The 19,340-nt window shown below is 38.0% G+C and overlaps 1 protein-coding gene and 1 non-coding gene across 2 annotated transcripts in view; one reads left to right on the forward strand and one right to left on the reverse strand.

The window, feature by feature from the left end:
- Positions 1-6,992, forward strand: part of LOC147510230 (thylakoid lumenal 16.5 kDa protein, chloroplastic-like) — a 33,766-nt gene extending 26,774 nt beyond the window's left edge. The window contains exon 4 of the mRNA XM_086602250.1: positions 6,925-6,992. Within this exon, the coding sequence (XP_086458376.1) occupies positions 6,925-6,956 (32 nt within the window). The 3' untranslated portion in view covers positions 6,957-6,992. The remainder of the gene's footprint in view (positions 1-6,924) is intronic.
- Positions 6,993-8,672: 1,680 nt separating this feature from the next.
- Positions 8,673-8,779, reverse strand: LOC147510231 (small nucleolar RNA R71). The gene has a single exon (XR_015219618.1). It is a non-coding gene; the product is annotated as a small nucleolar RNA R71 (small nucleolar RNA).
- Between the last annotated feature and the right edge of the window lie 10,561 nt (positions 8,780-19,340).

Below are 19,340 nucleotides of genomic sequence, written 5' to 3' on the forward strand. Positions count from 1 at the left end.
TTAATTTTGTAGGAAAGCGGCGAATCGAGGGTAGAGTTCCATGTTGTAGAAATTCTAAATAAATAGGTCTCCAATCATCGGTGAAGTGTCACCGTCGATGGATGGAGATCCAAATAATGGTACTTTATACGGAGAATTATCCGCCGTGGGACTCATCTTCCATATCAACATTGATTTGGTCGGCATCATGTGTGGGTGGAGAATCACTCTCAACACGATGATCGGCCAAACCTGATGATGGTCGGCTAAATCTTCTTGAAGCTGCTTTCTCTCGAGTGAGATTCTCGAACTTGTGCCGGCCGATTGAGCTAGCTCTTCTCTCTTTCTTTTCCTTGTTGTTACGGCATTCACTTGCTCGAATTCGAATTTCCGAGATGTCGTCTGAAAATAGCATAGATGAGCAATATATAAGTTTTGAACATGTTCTTCTATGACAGTTATGCTTGGAAAAGGTTGGAAATCAATATAGATTTTTCTTTCATTGTTAACATCAACTGCAGCAGAGAGATAGGCTAAGGCATCGGCATGACGATTATCATTGCGAGAGCGCTGGTGAACAACAATGGATTTGAAATGAATGGATAGCTCATGCATTTTTTGGACATATCGCGACCATCCTATCATTTTGAGCAACAAAAGATCCGCCAAATTGATTCGCAACAAGCTTTGAGTCGGTGAATAACTTCGATTTTTTCGCCCCGAGGTCAAGTGCCGTTCGCATTGCATAAAGAACCGCTTCATATTGACTTCATTGTTTGATCGCCAAAATCCGAGGTGAACATTTTTCAATTTTTCGCCATCGAAGTCGGATCAAAACACAACCAAGGCCTGAACACGATTTGTTCTTGGAACCGTCCGTGTGTATAGTCCATAAAGTAGAAGTCGGCACTTGTGGATGGAGCGGACGATCCTTGTTGTGGATTAGGAGGAGGTTCATCAAACCGCTGCTCTTCCATGGTCGGTATGTCATCGGCGGAAAATCGGCCATAAGTGATGCCATTCGTGGCCTTTCTCGGATGATCGGGCTTTGTAGATAATTTCGTAGGCACTCAAATATGTTTCCCATTACGCTAATCGGCTCGAATCAGCATTTCGAAGAACTTTTCTCAAAGGGTATTGGTGTAGACATTGATGATCGTCCTTGAAAATAAGGCTTCAATCTTCGTGCACTATGGACAAAGTGAGAGCTATTTTCTCAATCTGTGAATACCTTGTTTCGGCTGTAAGGGTCTTACTTATGAAGAAAATTGATTTGTTCATTTTCATCATCAATGAATAAGGCGGCACTCAGCGGCTATTTCGATCTTTGCCAAATAGATGCCAATTGTTTGTCCGGTGGTCGGACTAGCAAGAATTGGCGGTACTAGGTATTCTTTCATTTTTACGAAAAGCTCACGTCACACTCATCGTCCATTTTGGGGATCCCTTTAATGGCTTGGAAAAAGGGGTGGAGCCGATCCGAATATTTTGAGATAAAATCTACCCAAAGGCTATCCTACCCGTAAGTTCTTTGGATTTGCTTCTTGGTTTTGGTGAGGGCATTTCAGTAATTGCACGGATTTGATCGGGGATTAGCTTGATGCCTCGTTTGGTCATAAGATATCCAAGAAATTTTCCGATGCTAATCAAATCGCATTTTGATGGATTTAGGCGCATTCGAATATGTATCGGCCGATCAAAATATTTTTGCAAGTGATGAAGGTGTGATGACTCTTCATGCGACTTGATGACCATATCGTCAATATAAGCTTCCATAAACTTGCCTAAAAGTCTGAAAATGATGTATTAATGAATTTCGATATGTTGCGGTGCATTTTTTAGACCGAAAAGGCATTACCTTATAGCAAAATAAGCCTTGGTGCGTTATGAAAGTTGTAAGTTCTTGTTCATCTTCGGCTAATGCAATTTGATAAAATCCCGTTGAGGCATCCATAAAAGAAATTCGTTTAAACCCGGAAGTGGCATCAACCATTTCAGAAATACTGAGGCAAAGGATACGGGTGAAGCGGGACATTTTTATTGACATCGATAAAATCAACACAAATTCTAAGTTTCCCATTTTTCTTAGGAATTTGCTACTACATTTGATATCCATTTTAGGATATAGTACGTGCCTAATAAAATTAACACTTAGAAGTTTGTCGATCTCTTCTTTCACTTTGAGCTTTTCGATCGGGGAGCCATTAGTGAGGCTTACGATGACTGGCTTTTGTGTTTTGTCGATATCCGCCTATGACATGCAAGTGAAGGATCAATCGGGCATTTGTTCGACCGTCCACGCAAAACATTGTGCAATTTTTCTTCAAAAGCTCAATGAGATTATCTGTTCTTTCTTGGAAATTTCCGAGAAATAAAAGTGGTTTCTTCTTCCTTGTTGCCGATCGTACTTGAGGAGTCTATCGATGGATTAGGGGGCCACCTAAAGCGCTGCTCCATAAGCGTTAACCCGCCAATGGAATTCTGTAATTGCTACTTTTCCCATCGACATTTAGGATGGTGTTACCCCGACTTCGAATCTTTATAATCTTGATCTACGGACTCATGGCACTTCAAAGCTGCTATCGATCGCCGAACTTTGCATACCCTACCATCACACGAACTTGATAGGCGATGAAAAGTAGAAATGGCGGCTCCCATTGAGTGAATCAATCTCTTCCCTGAGAATGACATTGTAGGAAGAGTTACAATCAAGAGAAGAAAATCAATTGTAACTTCCTTGTTCATTAATGTCACGAGGAAGAGCATCTACCAACCGATGTTCTTTCTTTGTCCCATCGAAGCCAATGATAGGATTTGGATCGGGAACTATCATTTTGTCGGGGAGGTTGAGTCCTTTGTAACAACGCTTGTAGATCACACTTGCCGAACTACCGTATCGATCATGATTTTTCTGCACCGCGATGAATTCCAACAAAAGCTTGTATTCTGGCGGCATCATAATGAGGATGGTGCACTCTATCTAGGTCATTGTCGAATCAATGAGAGGTCCTTCCTCATAAGTTTCAGTACCCATTCCGTGGAGAAAATCATATCCACTATAAACATAGTGGTGGCTGAGATCAGTGATCTTGGAGTGATTGAAATTCTTGCGCTGGGTGTTAGACATTGAATCAACTCTGGCATGACCGACTTTGATTACATTGTAATGCGGTAGCGACTAAAGCTTGTTTCGTTTTACCCAAAGACATAATCTAGAGCATACCCTTCTCGATCAAACCTTGGATTCTACCCGCAGAGATCGGCATTGTTTCAGTTTCATGACCAAAATCATCGTGAAATTTGCACCACAGGGATTTGTCACGTGTAGCCTTGGTATCTTCGGAGAGAGGAAAAGGTGGAGATAAGATATTCTTTCCTTTAATCTTCTCATAGATAACAGCGTACTTCTCGTTGAGGGCGGTAAGCTTTAACTCTGGAAGTTTCTTTTGTTCTTTTTGCCGTTCCATTGTTGTGGCCTACCATCACTCTTGGACTTTTGATCGGTTGTTTGTTGAAACCGGCTTTTTGACTCTGTTCTGCGGCTTGCTTATTCGATCCCTATCTCGTGAACTTCGTGCGATCATCATCTTCAACTTCGAATAAACTGTTGAGTTGAGAGAAAAGTTCATAACGAGTTGTTGGGACGTCTTTTACAATAGAGTTGTAAATGCGTCCCCTATCATAATTAATGCCTTCCTTGAAGGCATAAATGACAAGAATATCGGATGCATCACGGGATTTCAACGACCGCTTTCGAAATCTCGCGAACAAACTTCATCGAGCTTTTCTTCTTTTGTTGTTTTAATCTTGAATAGAGAATCAATATGTTTGGTTCTTTCCGGTTGTGACGAAAATGCTCGGCAAACTTGTAAGCGGATCGATAAAATTGTGGATGGATCTTTACGGAAGCATGTTAAACCATCTCATCGACTCAATTCAATGAGTGTGGGCCGGGGAATAACTTGCAAAGAAGAGAATCGTCGAAAGTCCATAAGATCATCTTGTTTACGTAATTAACAAGATGCATCAAAGGATCTCCATCAATCTCATCATACTTTTCGAATTACGCTTGAAGTCCTTGTGATGAGCGGTTGTTTGGATTGAGAGAGAGAAGGGAGAATCTATACCACTTTCTATAGCGAGATTTGAATTTTGTTTTCGTGACTCCTTATCATTAACGACGCCCGATTATCATCTCATGGAGGCGTCGTTCAGAAAATGGAACATTCTCGACGATGGTCCCGAACCCGAGCTGTGGGCGTTTTGGCCAAGATTTCTTGAGGAGGGGAGTGAATTCCGTCGACCCATCCATGCAGTGAAGGTGACCGAGCGATGAGGAGTTCGGTTCCTTCGTCTCCTATGGTGAACATCGGGAGAATCTGGACGGAGAGTCTTTGGATATCACTACCATTTTCTTGACTGTTGCAAGTGAGTCTCCATCTCCATGGCTACCATTGTCAACATACTTTGGTCGACAATGAGCTCTTGGATTGGGACTACAACTTGGCGACTTTGTTGTGGCTGAGGCGCTTGGTGAATAGTCTTCTTTGTTCGAGATCGGGCGATCTTGCTATTGCGGCGAGGACTTGCGATGGCTTGCCTACCCCTTCTATAGTTTGGGGTAGGAACTTCATTGGTTTTTCGTTGGTTGGGTATTCTATCTTGCCGACCTATATGAATATTTTGCCGATCTCCCTTTAATGCGGTTCAAATCGGTAAAACCGGTTTTCGTCATGAGATCTTTTGTGAGTTGGTGATCCCGGCGGGGTGGTCCGGCATCAAGGTCGGCGAGAGGAGTTTGTGGATTAAACTACGATTACCTTTGGAAAGTGTAGGCTTTCGGCGTTGCACATTTTGTTTTGTGAAGCCTTCGTAGTAGCGACTTCGCCGCGGTTTCTCTTTAGTGCGGGAGTTTGTACTTTCGAGTCTTTGTGAGAGATGCTCGGTGTTCAAGCGATCCCAAACACTTTTTTGCCGTGGAGCTGAATCATCTCGAGAAGCCGAGCGGTTTTTTTCTTGATTGTTATTCTTGCTCTCCAATTGCCGGAGGCGACGGTCTACGAGTTGATGGATCTGAATGCGTGAATACCCACTCTCTCGGTCGCGGATGGCGAGGACCATCGGACTTGGAAAATGAATTCGCAGCGAAGGTGAATCTTGAACTTGCGGTAAAAGGGATACTTTCACCGTTGTTTGTTTTTCGAGAAGCCATTGGCGTAACTTTTGTTTTGTGGTTGAGGGTAGAACCTGAATATGGCGCCAAATATGTTTCAAAGAAGATTTGCCAAAACACACGATTGAGGGTTATGAGTAATGTTTTTGGAGATGGTGAAGGAGATGGTGATTGGGGAAAGATGAGGCCTGGACTTCGGTTTTGAAGTTGCCCTCATTACCCAAAGATATTGCTTGGGATCAAGTCTCGATTCGCGTAGTTCGGAAAAATGACGAAGGTTGGATTTTATAGGTAGCATTGGTGATAGTTACTTCCTCGTTTCTCAATATTCCAATCGTGGGATGAAGTTGGAGAACTTGGGGCTGTCAATCATGGGATGAAGTTGAGAGGTTTGGCAGGACATTTGTCATTTCGTGGGCTCGTGGGTTGAAGTTGGAGAATCGATGGGAGAACTGTCGGTTCGTGGATTGAAGCGGGAGAATCGGGCGAGAACCGTCGATTCGTGGATTGAAGCCGAGAACTGGGCGGGACAATCGTAGCTTCGTGGAATGAAGTTGGAGAACTGGCGGGACATCGGTCAGCTCGTAGGATGAAGTTGGAGAACTAGCGGGAGAACTGTCAGTTCGTGGATTGAAGTTGGAGAACTGGCGGGAGAACTGTCAACTCATGGAATGTAGGCTTTGAGCATGGGCTTTTTCAAAGATAAGCTCTGAGCATGGGCTCTGAGCGTGGGCTTGTTTATAGTTGGGCTCTGAGCGTGGGCTTGTTTATAGTTAAGCTTTGAGCATGGGCTCTGAGCGTGGGCTTGTTTATAGTTGGGCTCTGAGCATGGGCTCTGAGCGTGGGCTTGTTTATAGTTGGGCTCTGAGCGTGGGCTTGTTTATAGTTGGAGCTCGAGCATGGGCTCGGCGTGGGCTTGTTTATAGTTGGGCTCTGATCGTGGGCTTGTTTATAGTTAAGCTCGAGCATGGGCTCTGGCGTGGGCTTGTTTATAGTTGGGCTCGGCATGGGCTCGCGTGCGTGGCTTGTTTATAGTTGGGCTCTGAGCGTGGGCTCTGAGCGTGGGCTTGTTTATAGTTGGGCTCTGATCGTGGGCTTGTTTATAGTTAAGCTCTGAGCATGGGCTCTGAGCGTGGGCTTGTTTATAGTTGGGCTCTGAGCATGGGCTCTGAGCGTGGGCTTGTTTATAGTTGGGCTCTGAGCGTGAGCTTGTTTATAGTTGGGCTTATATTGGGCCACATTTGTGGGGGCCGGAACACAAACCATTTGGTTTGTAGGATTTAGTTCTTATTTTTCAATTCAAGCCTTTTACTTTATTGTTATTCATTTCTTTCCTTTTAATCTTGTTATTTTTGCTTATTTCAATTAATCAATCAATCTTATTTTGTTGTTCTTTGTTTCAATCTTCATTCCAATACTTGCTTTAAATGTTTTCATGTCATTTCCATCTTAAACAACTTAAGTTTTCATGTTCTTCATTAGCTTAAAACTACACAAGTTCTACACTAAGAGTCTACTTGCTTCCTTCTTCTTCAACTCCCACATTCAAACTCTACACAATTTATAATGAACCTCACTTCTAATATTTTGAAGACTACACCACCATACACAACTTCAAATGGTGCCACCGTCATGGATTGAAGGAGCAAGAGTGCTTGGTTGAGAATCTAAGGAGGAAGCACCATTCTCATCTTTCCAGTTCTATTTTTTTTTAATTTTTCGTTGTTTTATTTTGTTGTTTTTCAGTACTGACTTACTTTTTTACAAATCAGGGTTCGAGATCAACAAGTTGGAGAGGAGCTGAAGCAGTGGACAAAAGCCGACAGAAGTTTGTCTGAATCAAGACGACGATGCGACAAGGGCCCATCGCCAAGATACCACCACCGATTTTTCCAATATCAGTTGTGTTAAAGTGTTTACATGAACTCCGAACCCGGATTTTGTAATAGAGTAGGATAAATTAGTGGAACTTGTTTGTAATAGTTAGAGATAAAAAGAAAAATGAAAAAATTAGGAAAATTTGGTTTTTGATTGATTTTTGTGGAAGAACATGAGTTGAACTTGGTTGAAGTTGAATACTTACCAAGGGATTAGAGCTTTCATTGCCTTGGGAAGTTCAAGTGTGTGAGGCAAATTGTGAATCTAGATTGACTCTAGTTAATCTACTTGGAAATCAACACTCTAAGTCCATTTGACTCTAGTTAATCTAGATTGTCAATCTAAAACTAGTTAATCTAGTAGATTAGTATAGTATTAGTTTAGTTTTAAGTTTTGGTCCCTTGAAGGCAAAGTTGTCTAATTATCAAAAACCCAACTTGTGGGCTTTTTAAGTGGACCTTTTTTGTAACTTAAAACAGGGTAAAGCTCGAAAGTTTGGGCCTGATTCTCAGATCACGCGCCAACCGACGTCGCCTTCTCCTCAAGCAATGTGTAAGCACGACTTGAGAGGTAAATTATAAACCTCCTCGAAGCCCAAGTAAGAGGATACCTTTAGTGTTCAAGCATGCTTACATGTTTGTTTAAAATTTAATTTCCACACTTTAATTTACATTCACGCATAAGGCTGAACTCGAGCCACATAACAACCATTGGGAAGTCATTCCCCAATATAGGTAAATTGGACGTTGCTTGATTCTTGAAGCCCTAGACCAAAAAAATGAATTAAAATTAATCAACTATATAGCCCAAAGTAGTCACGCTCCTCCAGAAAAGGACAAAAATATAGCCATAAGGATTTAGAGTAATCAGTTACTAGATTTCGGTGGACCAACTACCTTCCTCATTCCCCTCCCCCAGATTCATCATGAGTGAGATTCTTGGTAGCACACCACTTAGCGAAGTGACTGCCTACTCTTCTGAGACGTATAGTAAAGCCATCCTAGTCTCGCGCCCAATTATTCTCTTAAACAGGGCACAGTAAATTATAAACCAAAACAAAGTTTTCAAAACTCCATACTTGCAAAAACGAATTTCAATTCTTGAGCATACATTGCACCATTTGTTTGCTCATGTTAGGATAGTTTTGGGGTCCTGCTAAAAAGGCATGATATTGCGTTCAGGCACTACTGGTATTAGCAAGAATAAAGCTTACTCATGTAGGAGAGCACGTCGTCCTAGACAATCTCTTATTTCTAGTCCTCCATCTACTAAGATGGCTAAAGAAGTAGTACAAGCTGAAGAGCGTCTCTCCAACATCTACACACCGTTGCAAGATGGACCTTCATCTTGTATACGACTCACACTGCTCACGAGCAATTTTCGCATTCCACCGGACGTGTTCAATCTTTTACCCATCTTCCACGAGTTACCGTACGAACATCTACGCCGGATACATGAAGTATGTAACACTTTTCACCATCCGGGCATCACCAACGATCAGGTTAAGCTACGAGTGTTTCCTTTCACTCTAGCTAGTAAGAGTCACGTTTGGCTTCTTTTGTAGAAGGTCGACTTTTTCGATTCATTGGAAAATGTTGTGTTCTCCTTCATGAAGAAGTACTTTCCGCCGAAGAAAACAGAAAAGATAAGAAGCAAGATATAGTTCTTCAGACAGACTCCAAGTGAGACATTTTTCGAAGCATGGGATAGATTCTCTGACCTACTCCATTCATGTCCTCACCATAAACTAGAAAAATCCACTCTTGTCCAATGTTTCTTCGAAGGCCTTCTCCAAGAACACAATATAACCCTCAACATCATGAGTAATGTTAATTTTTTGGATAGAGGTGCAACTGAAGCCTTAACCTTTCTTGAAAACCAAGATGAAAAGAGTATCTATTAAGGCAACATAAACAATTCCAAAACTGTCCAACCCAATACATCTAAGGCTAGTGGTATTTTTGAGGTGAAATCAGATCCAGAAATCAAAACTTTAATTGAAACCCTCAAAAGAAAGATAGATGCCCTCACAACCAAACAAAAAGACCAAACTCCTCATCTTGTCATAAACATAAATGCCTGAAGCTGTGTAAGTGATTTGTAACTTCAAAAGATTTTGTTTAGAAGTGAGGTTCATCGTAAACTGTTTAGAGTTTGAGTGTGGGAGTTGTGAAGAAGAAAGGTCGACTCTTGTATAGATTAGATTGGTTTCAAGCTATTGAAAACAAGAAAGCTTTAGTTGTTGGAATTAAAATGATATAAAAATATTGAAATAAAGATTTATTGAAGATTGAAATAAGAACAACAAAGATTGATTGAAGATTGAAATAAGAACAAATGAAAATAACAAGTTTTAATTAAAAGGGAATGAAAAACAATAAAGTAAAAAACTTGAATTGAAAAACTAGACAAGAAATTAAACAAACCAAATGGTTTGGATCCTAAGACAATGGATGTTTTCTCTCTCCCTTACTTTTGGATTATATACCCATACTTTTGCCTTTTACAGATTTGCCCTTCTCCATTACAAATGAGACACCTGACACATCACTTTTGCTTTTGCTTTTTCTTTTGTTTTATTGATTTCTTCTTGACAAAGGTAGGTTATAGGAGAATGTCATATTTTGAGATAAGGGCCTCCATCTCTGGTATTCTAAGTTGAGGGCTTTGACTTTTGACCTTGACCTTTGACTTTGACCGTTGACTTTGACTTTTTCAGCACTTTTCCCTAGCATATTCTGGTCTTCATAATAAGCGTGATTAAGGCTCATTTCAGTGCTAAGATGCATCTTTTATGATAAGTGGTCAGAAATATTCCATAACCTGAAAAGGATAATAAAAGCTATGAGTTGTCTTTTCGTTATGCGTAAGACGAGATGTAATGCAGTAATATAAGGGTAATAAAATGCACATTTAGGAGCTGATCACCACCCCCAAATAGCATCTTGTTTGTCCTTAAGCAAGGATGAGAGAAAAAACTAAGATCACAAATGAGTGATTTATTATAAGTTATACTAATCTCGTTTTGCAGAGTGCGATTGCATTGACCATATGCAACAAGGCCTTAAACCACTAGGATTCCCTAGTGGATGAGCTTTAAGCCTCATGAGACTTTTCCAGTGAAGGTACTCACAAATTTTTTCTATTTAGTACAAAGGGTCTTGTTTCTTTATTTATTCTCAGAAGTTCATACATCTCATTAGCAGTGAATAAGGACAAGCTCCTTTGAACTTAGAATAACATATGTACTGTAATTTAATCATCTAAAGATAAATGTGCAAAACATGAGTAATGAAATGCAAAAGCAGAGTTGTTTCCGAGGCTTTTGGAGACCATTCACAGGGGTGTATTGCAATCACAACTCTCTAATATATTCACTCAAGGTTTGTTCTTTCAAGTGCAATGGGCACTTATATTCCTCACATACTCAAATGACGTCCAAAGAAACCGGGGTCGATTGATCACGCTTGTCACTTATTATCACATCATCCTATTTTTAATCGAGCTAGAGGTCTTTTATTAGGAGTTACAGGGCTAGGATAATGGTTTAGAAAGAAAAAGGAAGGGAAAAACAAAATATGATAAGTAGAGAAATTGGGTCTTCAAGATACTTGTAACTAGAGAAGAACCTCGTTTTGTTCTTTTGCTTCCGAATTGTGAGACATTCTTTTAGCCCTTTGGCTTTGTGACTCCATATGATTTTGAATTTTTGAGAGTTCTAACTTTTCTTTTGTTTGTGATATGGTCTCCTTTTAAGTTTGAACCTTTGGGACATTCAATTTTTTTATTCGTTTAATTTTTTTTGGAGTTTTGGTTTTTGATAGGTCTTTCTTTTCTTCTCTTTCTTTTCTTTTCTTTTTGAAGCAAATAACTGTTCTATTTTTGTACAAGGTCTTCTCTTAAGCTTAAAAAGAAAAAAGAAACTTAAATATGTTTCAGCTTACTCTAAATGGGGACCTTGAGGAGGAGAAAAGGAGTAACTTAAGCTGACTCTAATTCAGCTCTTTTTTTTATCCAGTACTCCAAATTATTGCCACTTTTAGTTAAATATGTTTGGTGAGCTAGTCTTATCCTCTCCATCCTTTTTTTTTCATTCCCTTTCAGGTAAAATCCACCATTGTTACAGTGGGAGTTTTGAAAGGTTATGGTAGTAAATCAATCTCAGTTTATAATAGTGAGACAAGAAGCGCGATATCTTTTAATTTTCTTTTTCTTGTTTCGATAAAATCCTCTTTAGTGAGTTCAAAACAAGGAATTACGCTGGTTGATAATTACAAATTTATGTAAACTAACTATTTATGCGTAAACACAAATAATCAATCACATAAACAAGTGCTTAGATCAATATTCCTACTCTCAATTCATTATACAATATAGAGAGTCAAGATTCATTCCACTCTTAATCTATCAAGACTAAATAGAATCCAATTAATCTAACACAAAGAAACAATGGTAAGAGTAATGTTATGTTGAGAGATTTCTATTCTACGATTATACTATGAATTCAAATAAATCTAAATTAACTAAACTAATAAAAATAGGGTTTTGATGGAAGAGAAAGTTATAGAGAAGAGTAATCAATCCACCTAATAACTAGTTTCATGCAAGAATCGAATTATTCATTGAAAAGAGATCATATTTAGGTTTTCACGCAATGATTCAACCTAAAGCCTCAACCTTTAGCATCCCTAGCAACAACCTACATCTCTATAGTCATTATTACTAGCATGTAGGATTATTACAACCAAGTCTCTCGATTTAATTATAATAATCCCTAGTTTAATTTACTATATTCTTATTTTGGAAGTCATACAATAAACTAAACTCATTGAAATACATACACAATTAAATAATTCTACTAAGCAATATATTTCTCATTAGGCTTTATAATCACTCCCTCTAATGGGGGGGATTAGCCTAATATCATTGGAATAATTAAACTAAAGCAAGAAAAAGAAATCATAATAATAACTTGAATTGGATTGAAGTAATGGTGGCTAGGCTAAAGAAAACATAAATTAGGTTATACTAAAGAGAGAGAGAGAGAGAGCTAATTTAATTAAACTAATAGGGGAGTAGCCAAGTTTTGTTTTGCCTTAACCCTCTTTATATAGGAGAGGGTTAGGTTTACAATTTTGTACATGGGATTTTAGGCTAGGTTATAGACCCATAAATCAAGTCCAAAACCCAATTTGTTGAATCCAAGACTTCCAATTCTAGTCGTATTATTGTAGTGCGAGTTTTCACCAACTTATATTACTCTGATCGAGTCAAGGTCTAGACCATTGGAAAGAGCTTTCTGAGCCGGTCATTTTGATATAAAATGGGCCCAAATCCGAGGTATGAGTCCAAAGATATGGCTTTTTGAAGTTTTGTTAACTTTTCTTCAGCTTTCTAATCCAGTTTGACTTTCACTTAACAACTTTGACTTGGGCTTTTTAAGGGTTTTTTTTCTCAATGAAACTTGGGCGTTCTTCATAAAACTTTCGTAACAATCACTTTAGCTCATTTTAGCGCCTAATTAGTACCGAATTTACATTTATTCAACTCTGAAACCTGAAATACTCAAAAGCATGTAATTAGTGATAAACTTATATTATTAATAACATAATTAGCTAAATAGAAATACTATTAAAGGATTGAAACTACAGTTTTGGGCTCTTATCAAACCACCCCCAAACAGCATTTTGATTATCCTCAAGCAAATATGTGAAATTAAAATAAGTGACCAAAAATGTATTTTTAACTAGTCTCAAGCAAATATGACCATATGCAATAAGGTCTTAAACCACTAAGAATTCCCTAGTGGACAAGTTATACCCTCGTGAGAGTTTTCTAGAGAAGGTACTCACAAACTTCATTTATACTACAACGACTAAGAAATAACAGTAATTGTTCCCTAATTTTATCTCAGAATCTATACATCTCACTAGTATTTAAACAAGGATGATCATTCTAAAACTTAAACTAATACATGTATAATAATCAAATCCTCTTAAGATAAACAACTATATAATGAACTATGATATGAAATGCAATGGTAGGTCCATTTCTGAAACTTTTGGGTAGCGTGCCCAAGTACGTTCTTACAAAGAATGTGTCAAAACATATAACACTCTGATTTTTCAACTCAAGTTTGCTAACTCCAGTGTGCAATGGGCACACATTTCCTTGCAATCTCAATGACAATCCAAGAAAGACGAGGTCGATCAAACACATCTACCACTTACTATCACACCAACCTATTTCTAATTGAGCTAGATGTATTTATTAGGTGATACGGGGTGTAGGTGTTGGTTAAAGAAAGAAGGAAATGGATATTCAAAAAGACAAGTCTGAGAAAATAGTGTCTTCATATTATATAACTAAAGAAAACCTTGTTCTTTTGCTTCTACACTTTGTTTCCATCCTTAGCCTTTTTATTGTGGCTTTTTTATTCCTTTTATTCTATTTTTGGAGTTTTTATTTTATTTTATTTTTCTTTTCTTTTCTTTGGATGTAAACTTCTTTTTCTTTTTCTTTTCTGAAACAACTAACTAATTTTTGTTTACACAGGTTTTTCTCTTCTCTTTTCTTCACTCATCCTATTTATCAGACTTATCCAGATAGGTAGGCTGATTTTATTTTTTATTTTATTTTATTGGGTAAAGGATTTGTGGTTTGTGAAAAGGTTAATGAAAGGCTCAGTAGGTGTGAATTTCTGGCTATATCAATCCAAAGAGAGCCTAAATTCCGCTTAGGATATGGTGTGGTGATCAAGCAAGTGGATATGTGATTTCTCTACTCGGATTTGACTTCTCCCTTGTGTCATCACTCAAATATTTCACTCTTATGAGGCTTTTAGGCTAGATGCTCACAGGATATGTATTAAGTACGATAACCTAGGTCTCAGAAATTACTGCCAAGTACAATCAAAGATGCTCATGCAAGATGTTCGTGAAAAGATTCCACAGAAAGATTCCCAAAAGAAAGAGTCATTGAACCATCCCGACAATTGACACCGGGTATTGGTTTGCCAAGAAATCTAAGATGATGGGAATGGAATCATGAGCAACTTCGTGTCGAGAATAACAAAGTCGGCTGGATAGTAAAATTCACGAACTTTAACAAGAATATTTTCAACTACACCCTTGGGATACTTAATAGATATTAACCGCAAAGTCATTTTGGTTGGTTGAAGTTTTGTTAGACCTAGTTGTTTATATAAATAAAAGGGAGTAAGTTAACACTCGCTCCCGTGTCTAATAAATTGGTTATAAGGTATCACCTAAGGTGCATTGTATAGTTTTTCCTTGTTCTTAACAAGCTATGTTCGGATAAAAGAGATATTGTTGGTTAAGAAGGTTTCATTGGGTATGTTGGTTTTCCTCTTCTTGGTGCACAACTCTTTTAGAAACTTAGCGTGTCTAGATAGACTTTTTATAGCATCTAGAAAAGGTAGGTTTATAGTCATATTTTTAAACACTTCCCTAATCTCATCAAAATTCTCGTCCTTTTTAGATACAACTAGTCTCTGGGGATACGGTGGTTTATCTCTATATTTAGCATAAGGTTCAAAAGTATTATTAGTCTTTGCGTTATTTTTAGCCGTTTTCCATCTAGGTGTCCATACTATAACATCTACAGTTGTAGGGTCTTCAGTTTCTATGACAATATTCGATATGGTTTCATTTTCAGCATCTGTTTGCGAGCAATCTGCAGGCATAGTCACTTTGTTATCAACTACTCTCCTCCTGAGAACGGGGTAGTGATCGCTTTAGTCCCCCGGGTTATATTACCATTACATTGAATATTGTTTATTCCGAGTTTTTGGTTATTAGTTTAGTTAGGAGACATGTCAATAACCTTTTGGCACAAAGACAACATCATTTGCATCGTTTGTTGCATCATTTTAGAGTTTTGATCATGCTGATCTTTCATCAAGTTAGAGTTCTGTTACATAATTTGATTTTGTTTTTCCAACAAGGTCACTACTACTTTGTTTGTAGATGGTTGAACTGGAATTAAGGCTTGTTGAGCGTTCATGTCTTGATGTTGATAGTTCTGGGTCATGGGCACTAAACCTCTATTCTGGTCACTTAAGTTTCCTTGTCCTTGAAGTTGAGTTAACTGGTTGAAGTTTGATGGTTGTGGTGGTGGAGAGGACAATAGAAGTCGGAATGCTCAAGACTAAAACAAACATTACAACGAGTAGATTTAATGTTCATTACTGGAGTGGGTTGTTATTAAACAAAGAGGACATCTACCTTTTCAGTGAGGGCATCGATAAGAGTTTTAAGCTCGGAATCAGGTTTATCCTCAAAAGAAGAAGTGGAGCGGGAAGAGTCGTTACCTCCCCAATTGTTGTTCCTCTTCGATTGATCTTCTAAGAATTTATAAGCCTCCAAGGCTCCTTTACTAAGAAAACTACCCCAGTCATGATATCTAGAACCTCTTTATGATAATGTGAAAGCCCTTTGAAGAAAGCACGAACAAGCGTATCTTTTGCAAGGTTATGATGCGGACATTCTATGAGAATATTAGTGAAATGGTTCCAGGCCTCTAAAAAGGATTCATGAGGGTTATGGTGGAAGAAATGAATCTTTTAAAGCATTTCATCGGTCTTCAGTGGTGGGTAAAACTGTTCCATGAACAATTGAACAAGTTGAGCCCATTAGTCCACAGAGTTTGCCATTTGGACAGTTAACCAAGACGCCACCTTGTCGGCTTGGGTGAAAGGAAACACCCTAAGTTTAACTTGATCCGGACTTACGCTAGGATGATGGAATGTAGTGAGAACTTGTTCTATCCTACACATATGCTGTAAGGCTTCTTGTGGTCTAAACCATAAAAACCGATAACAAGTTAAATATATTAGGGGGAATTCGAAAATCCCCTACTAGGTCTGCAAGAACGATGCACAACTTAGGGCCATCATTTAGGGCTTTATAAAAATCAAAGAGATGAGTCTCTGGTTCTTTAGCTATTGATGCAGGCTGTAGTGTGTGAAATTCTAGATAGGCATGTGGTATTTATGTCTATGAAAAACAAACCTGATTATACTAGAATTAAACTCCTCTGACTGAAGAAATGAAGAGTGAAAGAAGAAATACATGAATGCCTCCTTACTACGCATTTGAATAACATCTTGTACACGCGATCTCAATGTATTCAAGAAGATAGAAACATTGAATAACTTGAATAAACGAAAGTTTGAACTAACTTATGAAATCAGGCTTATTCAGAAGAGGGCGCGGGCGCGCTTGGAATTAGCCTAATAAGGGAGCGGGGCGCGCTCTTTCCTGACTCGAAGTCCAGGCGCTTGAGGGCGGGGTGCTCTTGGAATTTGGCTAAAATGGGTATGGGCGCGCACTCCAAAAAATTTGAAATTTTTACAGTAGTTTGCTAAGACGTCCAATAAGTGGTCTGTAAAATTTTAGATTCATCAGAGTTATAAAAGTCCTTTTACTTCCTTACAAAGTTTGTGAAACAGTTTTCAAACACAACACAAACAACCGAATGGTTAACCAATCAAAACAGAGCCACAAATCGCCAAAATTTTACTGGAGACTTTTGAAAGATCATGCGGGTTGCTGTAAAAATTTAGAGCAATTGGAGTTCTACAAACTCTCTTTATCGGTTGTTGTTTCAGAAATTAAGTGTTGCCAAACTGCAGAAATACACTGAAAATAATCAACTAGTTAGATGGTCAAAACAAATAAAAATCTCTTCAAACTTTTATTGTAAACTTCTGACTTATGATAGATACTACTGTCAAAATCTTAGAATTTTTGGACCTGTCTAAGTAACCTTACTCGTCAGTTTTTCCCAAAACTTAAGGCTTGAATGCTGAAATGCAGCACTATAAAGATGGTATTAGTTAGCTAGGTGAAACAAATAGCAAATATCTGAAATTATTTCAGAAAATCAACAACACCTTAAATATTATGTCTATAAATTTTTAGAATTTTTCAAAATTTACAAATACATTTTCTGCAGTGTTCTTCACTGTGAATCCGCATACACAAGGGAGGGCGGGCGCGCTTTGAACAAGGCAAAATGGAGGGCGGGCGCCTCTGTGCCTAAAATAGTGAATAGTACTAAAAATGCAAGAATAAGAAAGAAAAATTAAGAGGGTGGGTGGGTTGAGAATGGGGGATTGCCCCTTGGATTCAACCAATTGAATTCTTGTCCTGAAAGAGTTTAAGATGGCAACGGCTCCATTTGATATAGACAAAATTTATATAATCTAACTATCTATGCGTAAACACAAATAATCAATCACATAAACAAGTGCTTAGATCAATATTCCTACTCTCAATTCATTATACAATATAGAGAGTCAGGATTCGTTCCACTCTTAATATATCAAGACTAAATAGAATCCAATTAATCTAATATAAAGAAACAATGGTGAGAGTAATGTTATGTTGAGAGATTTATATTCTATGATTATACTATGAATTCAAATAAATCTAAATTAACTAAACTAATAAAAATAAGGTTTTGATGGAAGAGAAAATTATAGAGAAGAGTAATCAATCCACCTAATAACTAGTTTCATACAAGAATCGAATTATTCGTTGAAAAGAGATCATATCTAGGTTTTCATGCAATAATTCAACCTAAAGCCTCAACCTTTATCATCCCTAGCAACAACCTACATCTCTATAGTCATTATTACTAGTATGTAGGATTATTACAACCAAGTTTCTCGACTTAATTATAATAATCCCTAGTTTAATTTACTATATATGCTTATTTTGGAAGTCATACAATAAACTAAACTAATTGAAATACATACACAATTAAATAATTCTACTAAGCAATTTATTCCTCATTAGGCTTCATAATCACTCTCTCTAATGGGGATTAGCCTAATATCATTGAAATAATTAAACTAAAGTAAGAAAAAGATGTCATAATAATAATTTGAATTGGATTGAAGTAATGGTGGCTAGGCTAAAGAAAATATAAAAGAGTTATAGAGAGAGAGAGAGAGAGTTAGAGAGAGAGAGAGAGCTAATTTAATTAAACTAAAAGGGGAGTAGCCAAGTTTTGTTTTTCCTTAACCCTCTTTATATAGGAGAGGGTTAGGTTTACAATTTTTTGCATGGGCTTTTAGACTAGGTTGTAGACCCATAAATCAAGTCCAAAACTCAATTTGTTGAATCCAAGACTTCCAATTCTGATCATGTTGCTATAGCACAAGTTTTCACCAACTTATACTACTCTAATCGAGATAAGTTCTAAACCATTGGAAAGAGCTTTCTGAGCCGGTCATTTTGATATAAAATGGGCCCAAATCTGAGGTCTGAGTCCAAAGATATGACTTTTTGAAGTTCTATTAACTTTTCTTCAGCTTTCTAATCCGGTTTGACTTTCACTTAACAACTCTGACTTGGGCTTTTTAAGGGCTTTTTTCTCCATGAAACTTGGGCTTTCTTTATAGAACTTTCATAGCAATCACTTTAGCTCATTTTAGCGCCTAATTAGTAACGAATTATCATTTATTTAACTCTGAAGCCTGAAATACTTAAAAGCACATAATTAGTGATAAACTTATATTAATAATAACATAATTGGCTAAATAGAAATACTATTAAAGGGTTTAAACTATAATTTTGGGCTCTTATCACTGTTCATCTCTTCAGTTTGTTCCCTGAAGCTTCTATCTCTGCTGGTTCCCTAAGGTATTATCGTTCAGTTCAGTTCAAAACAAAGGTATGTCTCGCTGGTCTTCGTCCCCATCACCTACTCTGCCTTTTGATGGTTCCGTCTCGCTGGTTCTGCCTTGCAGTTCGCTCAAAAAAAGGTTTTATCTCGCTGGTCTCGGTTCTTTTTCTGCAGTATGGCTTCTACTCCTCTCGGTTTGGGCTGTGGAAGAAACCAGGTGTTCTTTAATGGTGATTCGTCGACCCAAGGTGGTAGGAATAATGTGACAACATCGTTGGCTACTCCTATTGATGCTCCCTCTTACGCTGCATTCACTTCAGCAGGATTGGAACAAACTTTTGATCTATCAAAGATCCCCATCCCTTCTACAAAGGGGATAAACCGCCATCAAAATACCATTGAAAGTCGTTGAAAAGGTATGAAGCGTGTAAGCATACACTGGTGGGACGGTTGGATATGTAAGTATCAATGCTGGAAGCTATTAAAGCTGAGGTATATGCAAAATGGGGACTTTCAAGTAAGGTAAAGCTTACACCGATGGGAAAAGGCTTTGTTTTGTTTAAGATGGACAATGAAGCTGATTTTAATCGAGTACAGTTAGGTGGTCCATGGAGTATTACAAGTAAGCCCATTCGGTTTAAGCTCTGGACGCTTA

Source organism: Coptis chinensis, chromosome 3 (assembly GCF_015680905.1).
Source record: "Coptis chinensis isolate HL-2020 chromosome 3, ASM1568090v1, whole genome shotgun sequence".
In the NCBI taxonomy this organism is placed as follows: Eukaryota; Viridiplantae; Streptophyta; class Magnoliopsida; order Ranunculales; family Ranunculaceae; genus Coptis; species Coptis chinensis.